This window comes from Gastrolobium bilobum, unplaced genomic scaffold (genome assembly GCF_033153095.1).
Source record: "Gastrolobium bilobum isolate Gb01-03AN ecotype WA unplaced genomic scaffold, APGP_CSIRO_Gbil_v1 utg548, whole genome shotgun sequence".
Lineage (NCBI taxonomy): Eukaryota > Viridiplantae > Streptophyta > Magnoliopsida > Fabales > Fabaceae > Gastrolobium > Gastrolobium bilobum.
The window spans coordinates 142,518-166,074 of NW_026896940.1; the positions used below are offsets into that span (position 1 = coordinate 142,518).

Below are 23,557 nucleotides of genomic sequence, written 5' to 3' on the forward strand. Positions count from 1 at the left end.
GCTGATCGCATGAGCTAGAAAGCTGGACGCACAAGCTGGTAACAGCATCGGATCTGATGGTAACTACACTAAGAAACTAGGAATACAAACTAACAACTAGGAAACAACTAAGATTACACATAAACTGAATATATTTACATGATAAGATGATATCTTCTTCAACACTCCCCCTCAAGTTGGAGCATGTAAGAATGAAATGCCCAACTTGGGAAGGAATGCAAGAAAGACAGACTGTCCCAAAGCTTTTGTAAAAAGATCTGCCAGCTGAGTGGAGGAGCGAACATGGGATGTAGCAATGGTGTTCGCCTGAATATGTTCTCGAATGAAATGGCAGTCCAGCTCAATGTGTTTCGTCCGTTCATGAAAAATGGCGTTAGCAGCAATATGGAGAGCTGCTGTATTATCACAAAATAACTGCATGGGTATTGTATGATGCACACCAAGAGACGCAAGAAAACCTTGTAACCAAATTAACTCTGCTGTAGCAGCTGCCATGGCTCTATACTCAGCTTCAGCAGAAGAACGTGCAACTGTGACCTGTTTCTTTGTTCTCCATGAAATAGGTGATGTGCCCAACATAACAAAATATTCAGTAACAGATCTTCTTGTAAGAGGACAAGAAGCCCAATCTGAATCACAATATGCATGGATTTGGAGATCACATGCGCTTTTCAATAAGAGTCCTTGTCCAGGATTTTGTTTCACATACCTTAACACTCGTAGGACAACATCATAGTGAACTTGCTTAGGATGCTGCATAAATTGAGAAAGGACATGAATAGCATAGCTCAAATCTGGTCTTGTAATGTTTAAATAAATCAATTTTCCAATCAATCTTCTATATCTCTCAGGATTATCGATGTCTGGTCCATCAGCAAGGCCAAGTCGATGATTTTGTTCAATAAGAGACACAGTTGGTTTGCTTCCACTAAGACCTACTTCATGTAAAATATCAAGAGTATATTTCCACTGACACAAGAATATTCCTTCTTTGTTACGGGCTATCTCAATCCCAAGGAAGTATTTCAACCTGCCCAAATCCTTGATTTTAAAACACTTGTTTAAATATTCCTTGACTTGAGTGCATGCTTGAGTATTATTTCTTGCCAACACTATATCATCAACGTAAACCAGGAGAGCAAGAAAAATATCACCTCTTTGGAATGTGAACAAGGTATAATCAGCATGAGATTGTTGGAAACCGTATTTCATAAGTGAGGAGCTCAATTTACTAAACCAGTTTCTTGGAGATTGTCTCAAACCGTAGAGTGACTTTTTCAAACGGCAGACTTGATCTTTTGTTCAATTGCTAAATCCTGGAGGAAATTTCATATACACCTCTTCACTAAGCTCTCCATTTAGGAAAACATATGCACGTCTAGTTGATGTAGTTCCCACTGCTTAGCTGCGGAAACTGCAAAGAGAGTTCTAACGCTTGTCATTTTCGCAATAGGCACATAAGTCTAACCATAGTCTTCGCCTTCTATCTGATGGTTACCTGCAATAACTAACCGTGCCTTGTATCTTTCCACGGTTGCATCAGAATGATATTTTATTTTGAAAACCCATTTGCTAGGTAATGCTCTTCTATTCGGTGGCAAAATCGTGACAACCCATGTCCCATTATCCTCTAGTGCAGTGATATCTTTTCTCATAGCTTCGACCCATTTTGAATTCTGCATGGCTTCTCTGAAATGGCGAGGCTCACATCCTGCATCAATAGCTGCTACAAACGCACGATGGGATGGAGAGAATTTAGATAAACTAAGAGAATTACATAATGGATATTTAATACCAGACCTTGCATGTGAGGAGTGACTGATTGGAAGAGCAGGAAGAGATTTATGTGTTTCAATAGCATTGCATTCATAATCTTGAAGGTATGTTGGAGTTTTCCGTGATCGCTGACTTTGGCCCTCAACTGGTTGCGACCGTGAAGAGCATGGCACAGGAATTGGTGCTCTGGATTGCACCGTTAAAGTGCGTGACGTATCTGCATTAACGTCTCCTGTATAGGATTCGGGTGCAGCCATTTGTTCAGCGTGGATGTCGCCTGCATGAGATTCGGGAGCATGAATTTGTTCGGCGTCTACGTAAATATTACTCCCCCTGTCGTCTACATGTGATACAGGTGTAAGTACTTGATCGGCGCCTTCTGCATAGTATTCAATTGCAGGTGTATAAGCATTATCATGGGCGGACAACATATTATTGGACGCATCTTCACCCGTGACCTGAATAGAAGGAGGCAGCAAGGATAATGCAGGCGCATTTTTTGGTGCAACATGTGATGATAAAGGAAAAATTTCTTCATAAAATTTGACATCCCTGCATACTAAAAATTCTCTATTTTCTAAATCATATACTCTCCACCCTTTTTGATCAGTAGGATATCCTACAAACAGACATTTGCGAGATCGAGATGTAAATTTATCCGTAGGCTTTGGTCTGACATTAGCAAAACACAAACATCCAAAATTTTTCAAGTGTTCATAATTTGGGACCACTCCATATAATAATAACTCATGTGGTGTACTGCCTGAAAGAATTTTGGATGGTGTTCTATTAATCAAATGGACCGCTGTAAGCACACTTTCTTCCCAAAAATCGATGGGTAAATCAGCTTGAAACAATAACGCCCGAGAAACATTTAAAATATGTTGATGCTTTCGCTCTACACGCCCATTTTGTTCTGGTGTATAAACACAAGACGTTTGATGAACTATCCCATTTTCATGATACAACTGCAGTAATTTATTTGATTTAAATTCAGTCCCATTATCAGAACGCAAATTTTTTATCATTTTTCCAAATTGGGTTCTGATCATAGCCAAAAATTTATGAATACGATCACAAGTCTCCTTCTTTTCAGTTAACATATACACCCAAACAAATCGACTAAAGTCATCAACGATTGTTAAAAAATAATGTGCACCTGAAGAGGAAGAAGAACGATAGGGTCCCCACGTATCACAGTGAATTAAATCAAAACATTGTTTACTTCAATTACTGCTTGAATGAAACATAGTTCTAGTGTGCTTAGCACGAGAACAAATGGCACAGACCATTTTATTCGCTGCAATTTTAGCTGAATTATGAGAAAATAACGGAAGCAAAGACACAACTTCATAGGATGGATGACCCAACCGTCTGTGCCACAACTCTACAGACTCCTGAACTCTTACGGTAGAAACTGAAGCATGCTTTGGTTGAAACACATAAACTCCTGCATGAATATCATCCAATCCAGTCTCCCTCATCAATGCTTGGTCTTGCAAAATACATTTTCCATTAGTAAAAATTACTCTGTTGTTATTCTGCTGCAATAATTGAGACACTGAAATCAGATTGCAGCGCAAATGGGGAACAAACAAGACATTAGACAATGTAAAATTGTTTTCGAACACCATTGTCCCTTGTTGTCCAGTATGAGTAATTTCACCATTAGGTAACCCTACTGCTAGAGGTTTGATTTTTCTAACATCAATCAATAATTCTAGAGACCCTGTCATGTGCTGCGAAGCACCGCTATCAATAAGCCATTGTGATTGAGTAGCCTTACCAGACAACTTGTCGGTGGTTTTGATTTGCCTGAGAGTGATCCACCAATGTCATGAGTTTATGCACTACTTCTGGAGTGAGAACCAAGAATGCAGCTGCATTTGGTGAGGACAGAACAACCGCTGTTTGTGATGTGGTTGCTGTTTGCATAGCGTCTGATGTTTGAACGGCATATGCTTGTTCATGGGGTCCGCGTCCACCTGTTCCTGTTCGTCCCCTGCCACGGCCGCGAGGTGCACCACGAAACTGAGGGAATCCGACAATTTTCCAGCAACGAGATGGATCATGGTTGGTCTTCCTGCAGTGAGGGCATGGAACACGAGCTGCTAGCTGGATCGCAACCATGTGTTGCGCCTGTGCATCCTGTCCGCCACTGGCTTCGGTGCGTGCTGCATAACCGATGACAGTGTTGTGATCATCATGGTCGCGGGCAATGGCGCGATGTGTCTCCTCCTCTGTAACAGTTGCATAAACTTTATTAAGGGATGGAAGAGGAGATGTATTAAGAATTTGAGAACGTAAGTTCCCAAAGAGTGCTTCATCCAATCCCATAAGGAATTGATACACGCGTTCATGTTCTCTGCCTTCCTCTATCTCCTTGGCCACTGCCCAATTATCTCCACATGCGCATGATTTGGAAATCTTGCCACCTTCAAGCTCATCCCAAATTGCGCGAAGCTTGGTGTAATATTCACCAATAGTACTTCCTTGCTGCCGTGTGTTTGTGAGGGAAGCTCTGAGTTGATACTGCTTCGGGAAATTCTGAACAGCATACCTCTCCTTTAGGTCGGCCCACAAGTCTTTTACGTCAACAAAACGTTTGATAAATGGTTGCAACTTAGGATCAATGGTGTTATGAATCCACCCATTGATCATAGAGTTGCACCTGACCCATGCACGCCATTCCGCGGCGTTATCCTCCTCCGGTTTCTTCACATCACCAGTGATGAAACCAAGTTTGTTCTTTGCGCTGAGTGCGTTTTGCATCAGCTTGGCCCAGTTGTCATAATTGGCCTCTCCACGTAGCTGCACTATGGTTAGAATGACGCCTGGATTATCCGACCCTCCTAGATAAAAGGGAGAGTCAGGATCCGAAGGCTTTAAGGCGCTGCTGTTTTCTCCTGCCATCTTAGATGAGACAAGCTTTCGCACTCACTCGTATTTGCGGAAGTGTTTCGGATCGCTCTGATACCAAGATAAAATATGGTATCAATATGTTACTTTGATATATTGATGGTTGCCTTTTTAAATAGGCTGAACAAAAATACAAAGAATTATAAACAAACTTAACAATCCTAAAAACTAGGAGCTGATCGTATGAGCTAGAAAGCTGGACGCACAAGCTGGTAACAACATCGGATCTGATGGTAACTACACTAACAAACTAGGAATACAAGCTAACAACTAGGAAACAACTAAGATTACACACAAACTGAATATATTTACATGATAAGATGATATCTTCTTCAACATAATGATATTGAAAGGAATAGACAAAATGTAGGCAGAATAAGGATAGACACAATAACCTATCCCAAATAATATAAAAAGAAATATGTTTATCGTGTTACACGAGACAAGTTGTCTGATGCAACATATAGAAAACTGAATGAGACCCACTTGTTTTCTTTCTCTTTATTCCTTTTGGTGGGTTTCACCTATTTTTTTGCGTGTTAAATAAGACAAATTGTCTCATACTACATGAAAAATTATATCCCCCAATATGAATCTTAAGAATAAGGGTTATATCTCTCTTGCCATAGGGGAGAAGTGTTTCTTCTCCGGACATAAAACACATGTGGGTTCCATCTGTATTTTTTTTTCTCTTTTCTCCTATTTGTGGGCCTTACTTGAGTTTTGTGTCAGCTGCAAGAGACAATTCTTTTTCCGTAACAAAGTGAGAGATATAACTCTAAGAATAAAATTAAATGTTAATACTTAGTTGTATAATAATGTATAGATATGTTGCTATTTTATTTTATTTGTCCAGAGTCCAGACTTTCTAATTACTATTTTATTTCATTTTGTAATTTCAATTTTTTTCTGATGTATGTCTCATTGCTCATTCAGACTACGAAATATAATATAAACACACACTGATGAGCACATTTCAAAATATCTGTAACCATGCACCTTAGGTAGAGTATACAAATTGTGGTGATGGAAATGTGACAAAGAAGGGTATGAAAATGCTCAACAACCTAAAATAAAAACCACATTGATATTCTTTGCCAAAAAAACTTGTATAGTTGACATCTTTAGCAACAGTGCGGCGAAGTTGTTGCTAAATGTAGCATTTGTAACAAAAAGAAAAACAGATTCGAGTAAGCATATTATAACTATATCAACATCCGAAGATATCCTTAACCCTGTATTGTTTTTGAATAAATGGAAGCAATATTTACAACTTTTCTTTTCCAAAACTATACGTGCCTAGAAAAGTAAGACACTGAATGATTTAAATTCACATTCACGATAAATCACTCAATCATTAAGTAACTGTAAAGTAAATCAAACGTTTTTAAAATTTACTCATTAATTAATTCAAACACTATTAGTTACAGTTATTAATATATTTTCTTTGATTTAATTAATCAAAGCACTATATTCATCATCTCAATTTTAAATGGGTCGAATTGAACTAAATTTGTTGAAAAATCGAACCGAATTGGTTTAAACAGTTCAGTTCAAAAACGGTTCGATTTAGTTCAAAACCAGTTCGGTTCGAAAATAGTTTGGTTCTGTTGGAAACAGAACCAGTTCGGGTCGACTCTCTTTTGAAAAGAAAAAAATAAAAAAAAATAAAAAAAGTAATAAAAAACAGTTTGGTTCGGTTCGATTTGAAAATGGTTCGGTTCGGTTTTTGAACTGGTTTTAAACATGAACTGGTTTTGGGTTGAAATGGTTCTTATCATAGTATCAGAGCTTCCTCACCGCCCTTTCAGGTGGAATTAAGAAAAGCACAAGGCAGAGACAAAAAAAAGGGCTTGTGCAGCATAAAGCAGACCAATAATGAACCAATAATGAGCTTGTGCCATATTTAGCCTCACCCGATGCCTTAAGGTTTTGGTTTTGTTTGGTTCTGTTCATGAATTAGTTTTTGAAAACCAATTATTTTAAGTGTAGTTTGGTTTGGTTCATGATTCGGTTAAGCTTTTTAGTTATTTTGCACATCTCGCATTCTTGGGTGCACTTGCAACGAAAAACAAGAATTGCTGAACAATCTTAAAGCAAGGATCTATTCATTTTTCCTTCAAGCAATGGCACTATTAACAACATGTCTTCAAGTATTTCTTTTTATCCCTCCTCCAAAATCTGAATCTGTGCAGAGGAGATTCTAATTTGGTGTCCATGTGTTTAGCTATGCAGAACTAGAGGAAGGTACCATAAAATTTGACCCTTCAAGGGAACTCGGTGATGGAGGATTTGGCACCGTTTTACTATGGTAAGCAAGATTATTTCCACTGCTACACAATAAACATCTGGTTATGTGGACCCTGATTATTACCAGAGTTACCAACTCACTGATAAAAGTGATGTTTATAGCTTTGTTGAGTTGAGCTTGTGTGGTTTTAGTTGAGCTTGTGTCATCATTACCAACTCTGGACATCACTAAATTTAGCTAATATGGCTATTAGTAAAATTGTAAACCATGCACTGCAAGAATTGGTTGATCCATATCTTAGATTTGAAAGAGACTATGCTATAAGGCAAATGATAACAGAAGTGGCAGAGGTTTTGAGAGGAATCCAATATGATGGATATGGTGCTCATAAAACAAAACAAGTTGTGGATATTAGAGCAGATGGAAATTATGCTTTTGGAGAAAATTCCTTATCCCTTTTCACCAGACTCAGTTTCTGATTAAATGGGGTTCCCTATAGCTCCTAAAATTCCCTTTTTACTTGGTTAAAGCTTAGATTAGATATAGTATAGTTATTCTCCGCTCATAGAAACTGGTGCTGAAGATGAGTTATAAATGGTTTTATCAAAACAGATTATATAAGAGAAAAAATGTTGTTTATAAGAAATATATTTATTTGCGGTATATATATATATTCTCATGTTTTGGTAATACGATGTTGCCTTGCTAACAGTTATGCAAGTAGCGCGCAAGTATACGCGACAACAAGTAATACATGGCGTATTTGAGACCCTTTTATCGTTCCCACAAGAATCTTTAGCGTGTGTAACATGACTAAACTTTGTAATTGCAAAAACTGAATTTAATCTAAAAATGAGGTAACAATAAAAAGAAATTGACTAATCTAAAATGCTACTGACTAGTAACTATAAATAATTTTTTTTTTATATTTTCAAATTTGATTTCTTGAGTTAGGAAGTGGAAAATGGAAGGGCAACAAATTAACATTTGATTGAAAAAGATTTTTATATAAAGAAATTTGTAAACAGAATTAGAAGTGAGGTTTTTGAAAATCAAATGAAAATAAATCTAAGTTGGTGAAAAATAAGTTGTAAAGTAGGTTGAGTTTCGGTTCCCCTCCCCAACAACCTCTGAATGAGTGCTAATTACAAGTCACTAAAAATTAATTCCCAAGTGATGGATTATTTCATATTGATTTTAATCTCTTAAAACCATTATTGTCCTAAACAAACATTTGCACATTTCTGTACTAAACGAAGTAAAGATCCTCATAGTTCCACTCCATAATTACATGGAGGTTTTTCTCATCTCTGAGTAACATCCTTTGAGTGCTCTCACACTCAAGTCCATGTGCTTAACACAGTTCTGGACTTAGTTACCTCTCAATGACTAATTCCCAAAATTATATCCTACCATCAGGCCTTAACAATAGAATATTTTAAATGCAAGCACAACATTAAACAAAAAAGGAATTAACTTTTAACAAAAACAATCAGCACAAATTCATAACTGGGGTTCGGGTACCTACACCCAACCTAGAGAAGATTAGCTCATACCCATTGAAAGGGTTGAGCTTCAAAACAAAAAAATAGTATTCAAATTACAGAAACTAATAGTGCAAAAAATAAAACTACAGCACTGGTCCCAACAACCGGATTAACCACAGTGCTGTACCAACATGAGTAAAGCTTAACAGAAGAAAAATAATCTCAGTACAGTACCAGAACCTTCAAGAAAATTAAAACTCAAAATATCCAGAAGAAAATAAAATATAAAAAATAAGAACCGAAGAAGCACCTAGACTCACTCCATTCTCTCCTTTTATAGACTCCTTCTCTTCTTTGCACGATCTTTTGATTCACACCTCAGCAGGCACCCACGCGCTCCTTCCAGTTGTACGATTCCTTTTCCCAAATCGCTTCCCCATTCCAAAAGTTGCTTCAGCCTCCACTCACAACAGAATCCAGCTCACCCACTCAATGGAGGATTTTGTTTGGCATTTTCTGTATAAAGCAATAGTGGTTAGGGTTTGATTAATCCCCTGGTGGACCGTGGGTGAGGGTTAAACTGGATGAATAAACCGTATACAAGGAGCGGCCTGGCTTTACGGTTTATTCGTGGCAAGGAATTTGGATAGGTGGTGTGGATTTGTGGTCGAATGAGGGTGGGTCTTTTTCGCACGATGTGTGCTAGGGTTCTCCTCTCAGCCTTTTCTTTTTGTTTCTGACTCTGTCTCTTTCTTTCGATCCCTATCACTTTCTTTCTTTGCTTTTCCTTCACTTGAGCTTTTGACAAAAGGTCCAGCCCATTAGTTTTCTTGCTTTTCCTTCTCTTATCTTCCTTCCTTCATTGCTTGGAGAATGTTAAAAGGTGGGCATGTAAAACAAAAAATTTAAGCCCATTAGCACTTAAGTCCATTACATTTTAGCTCAACATAAATTTGGGGTTTTTAATCACAAAAATTATTCTTCCCTATCCATTTGCACATTAAACTATATGTTCTAAGTGTCATTTAAGAGACTTATCACACCCCCAAACTTACACTGTTGCTTGTCCCCAAGGAACAAATCCCATTTAGCAAAAATAAGCATGATTATTCATCAACTCTCATCATCACATCTTAACCTCATTTCAAATCAAACAGATTTTTCAATATAATTTCAATGACCAAACTCATGTCATAAATTCATAAACTTTGTTCATCAAAATAGCAGCAATTGAATAAACCAATCAAGCAGCTTGAGTAAACATTCAATTCAAGAATGTACTCAATGGCTAATGGGACCACTATCAGAGAAGATCTTGATTTTTTTTCACTTTTTAACAACAGGGAATAAAATCATCACAACAAGAAATTTAGAACAGCTATAATGGCTCACTTTGTCCTCACATTCTCACTCAGTGTTTCAGGGATCTTTTTCTCTCCATACCTCACTAGGAATAGCCTTGACATAAGCTTGACAAGATGCTCAAGTTTTTTTTTTTAAGTGCAACAACAAGTTCAGGTTAAATCAAAGGGACTTGCAATGGTTGTACTTTGGCTGAGGTGAAGGTGAGATATCTATGGGAATAAGGGCTAAGTAATTTATGATGGAAAAACACATTTCAAAGGCACTGGTCCAACAATCTTAGTGGCTTCTTCTTCTACTACTGAATACTTTTTTTTCTTTTTCTTCTATTCACCAAATTTTTTTTACACTTACCTTTTGTCAGTAAACAACAACACTTTTCGTTTCTCTTCAGCCAACAGTAACTTGTCTCAATATTTTTTTTATTTTCTTTCTTGTTTTCCATCACAACTAATTGGTACGGTAAGACTATGGATGGGTTTCGTTGTGGCTACACAAAAACAAAGCTTAAGCACAAAGGGATTTCCAATGGTCAATATTTCCAGGATGGCTTTTTGGCTTAACAAGGCTACATGAACAGAATGCCCTTATCATTTCCAACCTAAACAGGTGCTACACTCACTCACCTAAGCATCAGGCCAAGTTCTGCCTCATCTATCCAAGAGAAGATCTCTCAAGAAAATCATCTGGTTAAGCCCAAATCCTTACTGGGTTCAATTACCATCTCAATCACCTATTGATCCAATTTTTCTTCCCTGCCTTAGTCCATTATTACTCTCTTCTTGATATCATCCCTTAGCCATTTAAACACTCTTCTCTCAATTCTATATTCACACTACTGACAGCTGAGTATTTTCTAAAAAAAAAATTCAAGCTCCTTAATCAGAATCCATCTGCTGTTATTTCATGCCCAAAATTTTTGGAACCAGATTTTTTTTCTAAATTAACTTTATAAACAGCAAACAAACTTCTAATTCTCAAAACAGCAAAACAAAACAAAACAAAGAAAAAAAGCAAAAGACAAAACAGCAACTATTCACAGCAAATCAAAATAGCACGTTTCCTGCACCCCCAAACTTAAGACGAACAGTGTCCTCACTGTTTAATTCCAGCCGGTTACCAAAAATATAACAAATGAGAACAATGTAACCTGTGGCCAGAAGATGTTCTGGCCTATTCCTCCTTGTAATCTGAGTCCTCAGACTCAGATTGTGCTGACTCTTCAGAAGTAGATGATGTGAGGATCTTATCCTCCTCATTAGTCTCTTCTAGCTCTTCAATAATAGGCCTGATCCGAGAATGTGGCCTCCCTCTTTTCCTTGAAGAAGGTGCTTGCTTAGGTTGTGCAGCAGGTTTTGCTTGTGAAGCAGGAGGTGCCTTTTGAGCTTCAGCTCGAGACTGAAAGTGCTGCTGTACCTGCGGATCAGAATATATGGAAAAAGGAGCAAAAGTGAGACTGTGAGGAAAAATAGGCAAAACAGGAAAATTAGCAAAAGTATTTTTGAAAAAATCATTCATCAATTTGTCTCTTTCAGCCATATAAGTGTACAACCTCACTTGATCATTTAAGACCCCAAAAAATTACTCATAATATTTTTGAAACAACAAATCAGTGTTTTCATGATCTTCCTTCAACTCCTTCATCATTGTATAAATCCATGTGAGGTCATTATGTAGCCACCCCGGATGATTATGGTTTAATTTGGGGCTGGCCATACAATCCTCATCATCAAAAGGTGATGAAAGAGGTGTGGATTCAGAAAATTTGGCAGAAGGGCCTTCACTAGGGGTGTAAATGGGCCAGGCTGGCCCAGCCCAGCCTACGGCTCGGCCTACATTGAGCCCAGCCCAGGCCCGGCCTTTCAGAAAAGTAGAGTAGGCTTAGACTTATAAAAAAGCTTTTTTAATAAATAGGCCATAGGCCAATTTTGTCAAGCCCGGCCTACAGCCTTATAGGCTGGCCTATTTAATTTATCAAAATAAAATAATAAAATAATATTTATTTTATGTGACAAAGACACAAAGTACCAAATACCAATATCTCTTATTTTTGTGCTATTTTATTTTATGAAAGGAAAACTTGTCTAATGTCTCCAAATTTTACATGCTGTTGCAGCTTAATACCATGGAGCAATGAGTACCTTGCTGAATTATGATGTTATTGATGAAGATCTTTCAATAATAATCTTATTTCCCTTGTTTTGATGGTGGTTTAAAGATTTTTAAATGAATGACATTCTCTTGTAGACTTTATTTCAGCATCCAGTAATTGTATTTTTCTTATTTTTCCCATTTCTTTGACTCTATTCCTCTATGATATACATTCTAGAGCTGAGGTATTATGTTGACTCTTTCTTGTTTCTCATTTTTTTTCTTATGAGAAGTACTAGTGCATGCATGAATGGAAATTTCTTTGCTCTATACAATTATTGTTTTTGCTTAGTATATATAGTGGGAGGCCTACAAGGCCTGTAGGCCATGTCAGGCTTTCTTATTTTTGAAAATAGGCCGGGCTTGGCCTACAAATAAAGCCTTTAATAGGCCAGTAGGCCAGATAGGCTGATTTTTTTTTTGACGTAGGCTTGGGCCAGGATGGCCAAAGCCCAGCCCAGCCCAGCCCATTTACACCCCTAGCCTTCACCCGAGGCTTTCTTTTTTCTCTTTTTTACTGCTCACAGGCTCTTCTTTTAGAGAAAATTTACCTTTCTTGGCCAAGCTAGGGGTGGGTTGAGGTGCATCATGCAAAACCTCTTTAACAGATTCCTTTTCAGGAATTGTTAAAATCCCTTTTTTTAGTTTAGTGATACAAGTGAGGTTTATAATTTCTTTGACACTGAAAAATTTATCCGAAGGGTTGTCAACCACACCCTTGGATTTACACAAACTAGAAATGAAACTAGGGAACCATAGCTTCCCTTTTCTATAGGAAGCACAAATGCCAATTCCTTTTTGGATGAGAAGGGCAACATCTACTCTCTTTCCAGTCAGTAGACACCACAACAAAATTTCCCTATCTTTTGTAACTAAATGTACATGGATGGTGGGTAGAAGTCTTGCTCTTATGAAGTGATACCACACTTGAGCTCTTTCCACCAAATATTTCTTATGTATTGTGTGGGTATCTTTATTGACTTCCCATTGTGTCTCTGGGACAACAATGGTGAGCAAGACCTCTTGCAAAAAGGTAGGGTCAGATTGCTTTTTGAAGACGTGATATTCATCTTTGGGTTTTGATGGGAGATAATAAAATTCTCTCACTGCTTTTGGGCCATATGATATCTTGACCCCCTACAAACCAGTTCAGTTTGCACTTTGCTAGTAACCTCAGCATAAAATTCCTGTAAAACAGTGACATTGGCCACTTGCTGAGGGTGCAAATCAAATTTTTCCCACTGTTGGGATTTCACCACCTCATATACATAGGGGGGATAAGAGGTGTGACCCTCAAATCCCTTGTCAGGAATTGGTTCCCTATTTTTCATGATTTCTTCAAACCTCTTAACAATGTTTCCAGAGGTGAATGAGGTGACTGAATGACTATCAGGGTCATTTGTGGAGTATTTTATATCGGGTTCAGATGATCCCCCACTCCTCAAATTCTTTCTAACCATAATGGTTGACCAGACTCTAAAATTAAAACAAAAATTAACAAAGATAAAAAATTAAACAAAAATTAAAAGAAAAGGAGTAGATAACACCAGTAGTGCAGTCTTAAAAACAAGTTTTTGGCGCCGTTGTCGGGGATCGAAGGCGTACACTGTCAGATTCTTTTGTGTGATTGCTGTTTCTGAGTAGTTCATTTTTATGTTTTTTTTTTATTTTAGCTTATTTTTTATTATGTTTTTCTTTATTGGGTAGTTACTGTTGCTGTATTTTTTTTAATAGTGTTAGTTTGATTTCTGTTCATATTCTGATTTCCTACATGTTCTATATAATTTTTCTGTCATTTCATTTTCTAGTTTATTATTTCATAGCAGTTACTTTGTTTCTTAATTTTTTAGTTTCAGTTTTTTTTTTACTAGTTTCATTCTGTTAGTTTGGATATATTGGTACTGTTCTATAATTCTGCTTGATTGTGGATATTGTTGCTGCTGCAACTTGGGACTTTTTTGTTTGGTTGATTGCTGTTAATTTCTTTTAGAAAGAACTGAATAGTCATCTAATTTGTTTTAGCTAGTCAGGCTAATTGGTCTTAGATCAAAGGGTGCATGAGTGCAACTCCTCACCCTTTCTTAGAACCTTTTGATCCAGAACCTGAAAAGACATTTAGAGTTAGGAGAAGAGCCCAGAGAGCACATAGGCAAATTCCACTTCTAGAAGTTGAAGAAATGGAGGATTTAGGAAGTGTAAATGGGAATGAAGGAGTAGGAGGACCGACAAGGATAGAAAACCCACCCATAATTGATGACAATGATAGGTCCATGATGGACTTCATCATACCTGTGCTGGATGAGTTGGACCCAAGTATTGCCCAATCTGTTAATGGAGTGCCCTTTAAGTTAGAACCTGTCATGTTCACCATGCTCCAAAATATGGGGCAGTTCCATGGTTTGTTGATGGAAGACCCACACAAGCACCTTAGAAATTTCATAGAAGTGGCCAACACTTTTAGGAATCCTAACATCTCAGATGATGTTCTGAGATTGAAGCTCTTCCCTTATTCACTGGCTGATAAAGCCAAAGAGTGGTTGAACTCCCTTCCATCCAATTCTATAACAAATTGGCACACACTAGCTGAAAAATTTATCATGAAATTTTTTCCATCCAACAAGATAGTGAAAACTAGATGTGATATCACCAACTTCATGCAGAAGGATGGTGAGACCTTAGTAGATGTGTGGGAGAGGTTTAAGATCCTTCTTGAACAATGTCCCAACCATGGCTTGCCCTCTTGGGCAGTGTTACAGACCCTTTATGATAGTCTGAATACCCAAAAGAGAGCCTTAGCAAATTCTGCTGCTAATGGCATGTTTATGTCCATGTCCTTTAATCAAGCCCACGAGTTGTTAGAACAAATGACTCAAAATTATGCCCAATGGCCTGAAGAGAGAAATCAGTCAAGGAGAGTGGCTGGTTTACATGAGGTAGATCCAGTAACAGCTCTTTCAACCAAATTTGATGCACTCTCCACTCTAGTTAGAACCCAAGGACAAGCCATTGAGGCAAGGTTGTCTCAACCTCAAGTTCCAACACCTACACCTCAAATTCCAGTGCCCTAACCTCAAGTTAATGCAGTAAATACAGGTGAAACTTGTGTTTTCTGTGGTGGGCCCCATTTGTTTAGTAGCTGCCCATCCAACCCAGAATCTATTTTTTATGTGGGGAACCAAAATAGGAACCAAAATAATTTTTCCAACAACTTTAATCAAGGTTGGAGGCAAAATCAACAGCCTCAATATTTCCAAAGCCAAGAGCAGCAAGCTGGCCCCTCCAATGCCCAATCCAAAATACCTTTTTCCACTCAAAACTACCAACAAACTTCAAGGCAGCAACCTGTTGCTCAATCTAGTGAGATGCCTATTTCTCCACCTTCTTCCTTAGAAGCTTTGTTAAGAGAATATTTGGTTAAGAATGAGACTAAGCAAAACATCTTGGAAGCTGTTGTGCAAAGTATTCCTACATCTTTGAGGAATATAGAATCCCAACTAGGCCATTTAGCAAATACTATGAATAACAGACCCCCTGGTACCTTGCCTAGTAACACTGAAGAGCCTAGGAGAAATAATGAGCAGTGTCATATGATAGAGCTCAGAAATGGCAGATCTATGAAACAGCCAGAAGCTGTGGTTCGACCTTCCACATTAAAAAAAGAAGAAGAGGAAAACATGCAGCAAGAAAAAAATGCAAAGTCTGAACCTATTCAGAATTCTGTTGTTCATGACAGCCCCCAAGGGGCTGCGCATAGTGATCCCCTGCCTATTCTGGTTGAATCAAACAATCAGACCCATATAGATGAGCCTTTAGGGTATATTTTCATGGAAAATGCCAATCAAAATGGTTAAGCATTTAAGCCCAATGTTGAGACACCAGTTGTCAAAAATAGACCCCCACCACCTTTTCCTCAAAGGTTGCAAAAACAGAAGCAAGACACTCAGTTTAGGAAATTTCTAGACCTCCTAAAACAGTTGCATGTCAACATTCCATTTGTGGATGCATTAGAACAAATGCCCACTTATGTGAAATTCATGAAAGAAATTCTTTCAAGAAAAAGGAGGCTAGAAGAGTTTGAGACTGTTGCTCTTACACAAGAGAGTAGTCAATATTTGCTTAGCAAGATACCTCCTAAACTAGGAGATCCAGGAAGTTTTACAATCCCATGCACCGTAGGAGACCATTACATAGGCAGAGCATTGTATGATTTAGGTGTTAGTATCAATTTAATGCCTCTGAGTGTGTATAAAAAGCTGAAAGTAGGAGAGCCTAATCCTACCACTGTCACTTTATAGTTGGTTGATAGGTCCCTAGTTTATCCTGAAAGGAAAGTAGAAAATGTCTTGGTGAAGGTAGATAAATTTATTCTACCGACTGATTTTATAATTTTAGACTATGAGGAAGACCGAGAGGTTCCAATTATTTTGGGAAGGGCTTTCTTAGCCACTGGTGGGGCTGTAATAGATGTTAAAGAGGGGGAGTTGGCAATGAATGTAAATGGAGATCAAGTTAAATTTAATATCTCGAAAGCCATGAAATACACAAGAGACATAGAAGAATGTTCTAGGCTAGATATCATAGATTATGTGGTGAAAGAAATTTTTTTACAAGAAACTTCATTGGACTCAATGGGAGTTTCGGGTTGTGAGGGTCTAGAGTTAAGTCACACTAATTCAGATGAAGCTGTGAAATGGTTAAATTCCAAGTCTGAATTAGTTTGGAAAAATAAAAATTTTGAGTCATTGGAATTAGCCAAGAGAGGGTTAAAAATTCCTAAACCTTCAATTGAAGAGCCCCTTGTGTTAGAGCTCAAGCCTCTACCTAATCACCTTAGGTATGCTTATTTAGGAGAAAAAGACACTTTGCCTGTCATAGTGTCCAATCTGCTCACTGTTTTAGAGGAAGAGCAGCTGCTGGCTGTGTTAAAAAATTTTAAGAGGGCTATAGGATGGTCTTTAGCAGATATAAAAGGTATTTTGTTTTAATTTTAGAGTCTGATCAACCATTATGGTTAGAAAGAATTTGAGGAGTGGGGGATCATCTGAACCCGATATAAAATACTCCACAAATGACCCTGAGAGTCATTCAATCACCTCCTTCACCTCTGGAAACATTGTTAAGAGGTTTGAAGAAATCATGAAAAATAGGGAACCAATTCCTGACAAGGGATTTGAGGGTCACACCTCTTATCCCCCCTATGCATATGAGGTGGTGAAATTCCAACAGTGGGAAGAATTTTATTTGCACCCTCAGCAAGTGGCCAATGTCACTGTTTTACAGGAATTTTATGCTGAGGTTACTAACAAAGTGCAAACTGAACTGGCTTGTAGGGGGGGTCAAGATATCATATGGCCCAAAAGTAGTGAGAGAAGTTTATTCTCTCCCATCAAAGCCCAAAGATGAATATCACGTCTTCAAAAAGCAATCTGACCCTACCTTTTTGCAAGAGGTCTTGCTCACCACTGTTGTCCCAGGGACACAATGGGAAGTCAATAAAGATATCCATACCATACATAAGAAATATTTGGTGGAAAGAGCTAAAGTGTGGTATCACTTCATAAGAGCAAGACTTCTACCCACCACCCATGTACATTTAGTTACAAAAGATAGGGCAATTTTGTTGTGGTGTCTACTGACTGGAAAGAGAGTAGATGCTGCCCTTCTCATCCAAAAGGGAATTGGCATTTGTGCTTCCTATAAAAAAAGGGAAGTTGTGGTTCCCTAGTTTCATTTCTGGTTTGTGTAAATCCAAGGGTGTGGTTGACAACCCTTCGGATAATTTTTTCAGTGTCAAAGAAATTATAAACCTCACTTGTATCACTAAACTAAAAAAAGGGATTCTAACAATTCCTGAAAAGGAATTTGTTAAAGAGGTTTTGCATGATGCACCTCAACCCACCCCTAGCTTGGCCAAGAAAGGTAAATTTTCTCTAAAAGAAGAGCCTGTGAGCAGTAAAAAATGAGAAAAAAAAGCCTCGGGTGAAGGCCCGTCTGCCAAATTTTCTGAATCCACACTCCTTCATCACCTTTTGATGATGAGGATTGTATGGCCAGCCCCAAATTAAACCATAATCATCCGGGGTGGCTACATAATGACCTCACATGGATTTATACAATGATGAAGGAGTTGAAGGAAGATCATGAAAACACTGATTTATTGTTTCAAAAATATTATGAGCAATTTTTTGGGGTCTTAAATGATCAAGTGAGGTTGTACACTTATATGGTTGAAAGAGACAAATTGATGAATGATTTTTTCAAAAATACTTTTGCTAATTTTCCTGTTTTGCCTATTTTTCCTCACTATCTCACTTTTGCTCTTTTTTCCATCTATTCTGATATGCAGGTACATCAGCACTTTCAGTCTCGAGCTGAAGCTCAAAAGGCACCTCCTGCTTCACAAGTAACACCTGCTGTATAACCTAAGCAAGCACCTTCTTCAAGGAAAAGAGGGAGGCCACGTTCTCGGATCAGGCTTATTATTGAAGAGCTAGAAGAGACTGATGAGGAGGATAAGATCCTCACACCATCTGCTTCGGAAGAGTCAGCACAATCTGAGTCTGAGGACTCAGACTACAAGGAGGAATAGGCCAGAACATCTTTTGGCCACAGGTTACATTGTTCTCATTTGTTATATTTTTTGGAAACCGGCTGGAATTAAACAGTGAGGACACTGTTCCTCTTAAGTTTGGGGGTGCAGGAAACGTGCTGTTTTGATTTGCTGTGAATAGTTGCTATTTTGTCTTTTGCTATTTTTCTTTGTTTTGCTGTTTTGAGAATTAGAAGTTTGTTTGCTGTTTGTAAAGTTAATTTAAAAAAAAAATTCTGGTTTCAAAAATTTTGTGCATGAAATAACAGCAGATGGATTCTGATTAAGGAGCTTGAATTTTTTTTTAGAAAATACTCAGCTGTCAGTAGTGTGAATATAGAATTCAGAGAAGAGTGTTTAAATGGCTAAGGGATGATATCAAGAAGAGAGTGATAATGGACTAAGGCAGGGAAGAAAAATTGGATCAATAGGTGATTGAGATGGTAATTGAACCCAGTAAGGATTTGGGCTTAAACAAATGATTTTTCTTGAGAGATCTTCACTTGGATAGATGAGGCAGAACTTGGCCTGATGCTTAGGTGAGTGAGTGTAGCACCTGTTTAGGTTGGAAATGATAAGGGCATTATGTTCATGTAGCCTTGTTAAGCCAAAAAGCCATCCTGGAAATATTGACCATTGGAAATCCCTTTGTGCTTGAGCTTTGTTCTTGTGTAGCCACAATGAAACCCATCCATAGTCTCACGTTACCAAGTAGTTGTGATGGAAAACAAGAAAGAAAATAAAAAAAATATTGAGGCAAGTTACTGTTGGCTGAAGAGAAACGAAAAGTGCTGCTGTTTACTGACAAAAGGTAAGTGTTAAAAAAAAATTGGTGAATAGAAGAAAAAGAAGAAAAATATTCAGTAGTAGAAGAAGCAGCCACTAAGATTGTTGGACCAATGCCTTTGAAATGTGTTTTTCCATCATAACTTACTTAGCCCTTATTCCCACAAATATCCCACCTTCACCTCAGCCAAAGTACAACCATTGCAAGTCCCTTTGATTTAACCTGAACTTGTTGTTGCACTAAAAAAAAAAACTTGAGCATCTTGTCAAGCCTATGTCAAGGTTATTCCTAGTGAGGTATGGAGAGAAACAGATCCCTGAAACACTGAGTGAGAATGTGAGGAGAAAGTGAGCCATTATAGCTGTTCTAAATTGCTTGTTGTGATGATTTTATTCCCTGTTGTTAAAAAGTGAAAAAAAATCAAGATCTTCTCTGATAGTGGTCCCATTATCCATTGAGTACATTCTTGAATATGGATTTGCACACTGTTTTTTGAGTGGTTTTGACGAATTGAATGTTTACTCAAGCTGTTTGATTGGTTTATTCAATTGTTGCTGTTTTGATGAACAAAGTTTATGAATTTATGACATGAGTTTGGTCATCGAAATTATATTGAAAAATCTGTTTGATTGGAAATGAGGTTAAGATGTGATGATGAGAGTTGATGAATAATCATGCTTATTTTTGCTGAATGGAATTTGTTCCTTGGGGACAAGCAACAGTGTAAGTTTGGGGTGTGATAAGTCTCTTAAATGCGACTTAGAACATATGGTTTAATGTGCAAATGGATAGAGAAGAATAATTTTTGTGATTAAAAACCCCAAATTTATGTTGAGCTGAAATATAATGGACTTAAGTGCTAATGGGCTTAAATTTTTTGTTTTACAGGCCCACCTTTTAACACTCTCCCAGCAATGAAGGAAGGAAGAGAAGAGAAGGAAAAGCAAGAAGAAACTAATGGGCTGGAGCTTTTGTCAAAAGCCCAAGTGAAGGAAAAGCAAAGAAAGAAAGTGATAGGGATCGAAAGAAAGAGACAAAGTTAGAAACGAACAAAAAAGGCTGAGAGGAGAACCCTAGCACACATCGTGCGAAAAAGACCCACCCTCATTCGACCACAAATCCACACCACCTATCCAAATTCCTTGCCACAAATAAACTGTAAAGCCAGACCGCTCCTTGTCTACGGTTTATTCATCCAGTTTAACCCTCACCCACGGTCCACCAGGGGATTAATCAAACCCTAACCACTATTGCTTTATACAGAAAATGCCAAACAAAATCCTCCATTTAGTGGGTGAGCTGGATTCTGTTGTGAGTGGAGGCTGAAGCAACTTTCGAAATGGGGAAGCGATTTGGGCAAAGGAATCGTACAGCTGGAAGGAGCGCGTGGGTGCCTGCTGAGGTGTGAATCAAAAGATCGTGCAAAGAAGAGAAGGAGTCCTATAAAAGGAGAGAATGGAGTGAGTCTAGGTGCTTCTTCGGTTCTTATTTTTTATATTTTATTTTCTTCTGGATATTTTGAGTTTTAATTTTCTTGAAGTTTCTGGTACTGTATTGAGATTATTTTTCTTCTGTTAAGCTTTACTCATGTTGGTACAACACTGTGGTTAATCTGGTTGTTAGGACCAATGCTGTAGTTTTATTTTCTGCACTTTTAGTTTCTGTAATTTGAATACTATTTTGTTGTTTTGAAGCTCAACCCTCTCAATGGGTATGAGCTAATTTTCTCTAGGTTGGGTGTAGGTACCCGAACCCTAGTTATGAATTTGTGCTGATTGTTTTTGTTAAAAGTTAATTCCTTTTTTGTTTAATGTTGTGCTTGCATTTAAAATATTCTATTGTTAAGGCCTGATGGTAGGATATAATTTTGGGAATTAGTCATTGAGAGGTGACTAAGTCCAGAACTGTGTTAAGCACATGGACTTGAGTGTGAGAGCACTCAAAGGATGTTACTTAGAGATGAGAACAACCTCCATGTAATTATGGAGTGGAACTATGAGGGTCTTTACTTCGTTTAGCACAGAAATGTGCAAAATGTTTGTTTAGGACAAGAATGGTTTTAAGAGATTAAAATCAATGAAATAATCCATCACTTGGGAATTAATTTTTAGTGACTTGTAATTAGCACTCATTCAGAGGCTGTTGGGGAGGGGAACCGAAACTCAACCTACTTTACAACTTATTTTTCACCAACTTAGATTTATTTTCATTTGATTTTCAAAAACCTCACTTCTAATTCTGTTTACAAATTTCTTTATATAAAAATATTTTTCAATCAAATGTTAATTTGTTGCCCTTCCATTTTCCACTTCCTAACTCAAGAAATCAAATTTGAAAATATAAAAAAATAAATTATTTATAGTTACAAGTTAGTAACATTTTAGATTAGTCAATTCCTTTTTATTGTTACCTCATTTTTAGATTAAATTCAGTTTTAGCAATTACAAAGTTTAGTCAAGTTACACACGCTAAAGATCCTTCTTAGGTTAAATTCAGTTTTAGCAATTACAAAGTTTAGTCAAGTTACACACGCTAAAGATCCTTCTGGGAACGATAAAAGGGTCTCAAATACGTCCTGTATTACTTGTTGTCGCGTATACTTACGGGTTCGGTTCAGCACCACTGTTGCCTTGCTAACAATTATGCAAGTAGCGCGCAAGTATACGCGACAACAAGTAATACAGGGCGTATTTGAGACCCTTTTATCGTTCCCACAAGGATCTTTAGCGTGCGTAACTTGACTAAACTTTATAATTGCTAAAACTGAATTTAATCTAAAAATGAGGTAACAATAAAAAGGAATTGACTAATCTAAAATGCTACTGACTAGCAACTATAAATAAATTTTTTTTTTTATATTTTCAAATTTGATTTCTTGAGTTAGGAAGTGGAAAATGGAAGGGCAACAAATTAACATTTGATTGAAAAAGATTTTTATATAAAGAAATTTGTAAACAGAATTAGAAGTGAGGTTTTTGAAAATCAAATGAAAATAAATCTAAGTTGGTGAAAAATAAGTTGTAAAGTAGGTTGAGTTTCGGTTTCCCTCCCCAACAACCTCTGAATGAGTGCTAATTACAAGTCACTAAAAATTAATTTCCAAGTGATGGATTATTTCATATTGATTTTAATCTCTTAAAACCATTCTTGTCCTAAACAAACATTTTGCACATTTTTGTGCTAAACGAAGTAAAGACCCTCATAGTTCCACACCATAATTACATGGAGGTTGTTCTCATCTCTGAGTAACATCCTTTGAGTGCTCTCACACTCAAGTCCATGTGCTTAACACAGTTCTGGACTTAGTCACCTCTCAATGACTAATTTCCAAAATTATATCCTACCATCAGGCCTTAACAATAGAATATTTTAAATGTAAGCACAACATTAAACAAAAAAGGAATTAACTTTTAACAAAAACAATCAGCACAAATTCATATGGAAAGCTTGTAGGGAACACCAAAGGCTAAGAGCACGCTTCGTGGTGTAATGATACTGATGCGTAAAATCAGCAAGTGCACCGATCGTACCAAGTAATAAAGAGTGAGTAGAGTATCGTCTCCACGAGGATTGAGGCACCTAAGTTGTTATAACTATTCCTCTCTTGTTGGATTAATCAAAATAGGTTGAGAATGATTGTAGTTCATGAAACAAACTAAAATAATTAAAGTAAAAATGTAAATGATCCAAAAGTGTTTTCAGAATGCAAGAACAAAAGATTAAGGATTGGGAAAATATTTGAGAAAATATTGCGGTAAGAGAAACAAACACCTTTCCGATCCCCACCTTGCAACTTGGATTACGTTTACATTTACCTATTCAATTGATCGAACAATTCATCATCTTTTATATGATTAGTTAAGCCCTAATCCCTTAGTGATCTTAACCTAGTCAACTCTATTAGAATCCTAATCCCTTAGAAATCCCTTTTCGAGTTAACCCTTAGAATCAATGAACCTTTAACGTTCGCTGTTCATGTAGCCTATCCCTAGTGCGTACATGAACATTTATCTTATTCTTTGTCAGGAATTAGAATTCCAACATCCCTATCGAAAACCCTAACCCTCGCAATCCTATTAGATTGATCAGTTCCAATAGAATTATAAATGAAGAACAAGAAAAGATAAACTCAATTAAAATAGATAAACGTAAATTTCAACCAAGGTACAAGGGGTTCACATCAAGGGTTGTGACCCTTACCACAATGATGAAACTAGCCAGACATGTTCATGTCT

At 37.4% G+C, this 23,557-nt stretch overlaps 1 protein-coding gene and 1 non-coding gene across 2 annotated transcripts; one reads left to right on the top strand and one right to left on the bottom strand.

Annotated features, from left to right (window-relative positions):
* Window positions 1-14,574: 14,574 nt before the first annotated feature.
* On the bottom strand, window positions 14,575-14,680 carry LOC133302883 (small nucleolar RNA R71). Its single transcript, XR_009750398.1, has one exon. It is a non-coding gene; the product is annotated as a small nucleolar RNA R71 (small nucleolar RNA).
* Window positions 14,681-15,959: 1,279 nt separating this feature from the next.
* On the top strand, window positions 15,960-16,931 carry LOC133302871 (uncharacterized). The gene is made up of 2 exons (XM_061502687.1): window positions 15,960-16,185; window positions 16,339-16,931. Exons 1-2 carry the CDS (start codon window positions 15,960-15,962, stop codon window positions 16,929-16,931), a joined length of 819 nt encoding a protein of 272 aa, XP_061358671.1.
* The last annotated feature ends 6,626 nt before the right edge of the window (window positions 16,932-23,557 follow it).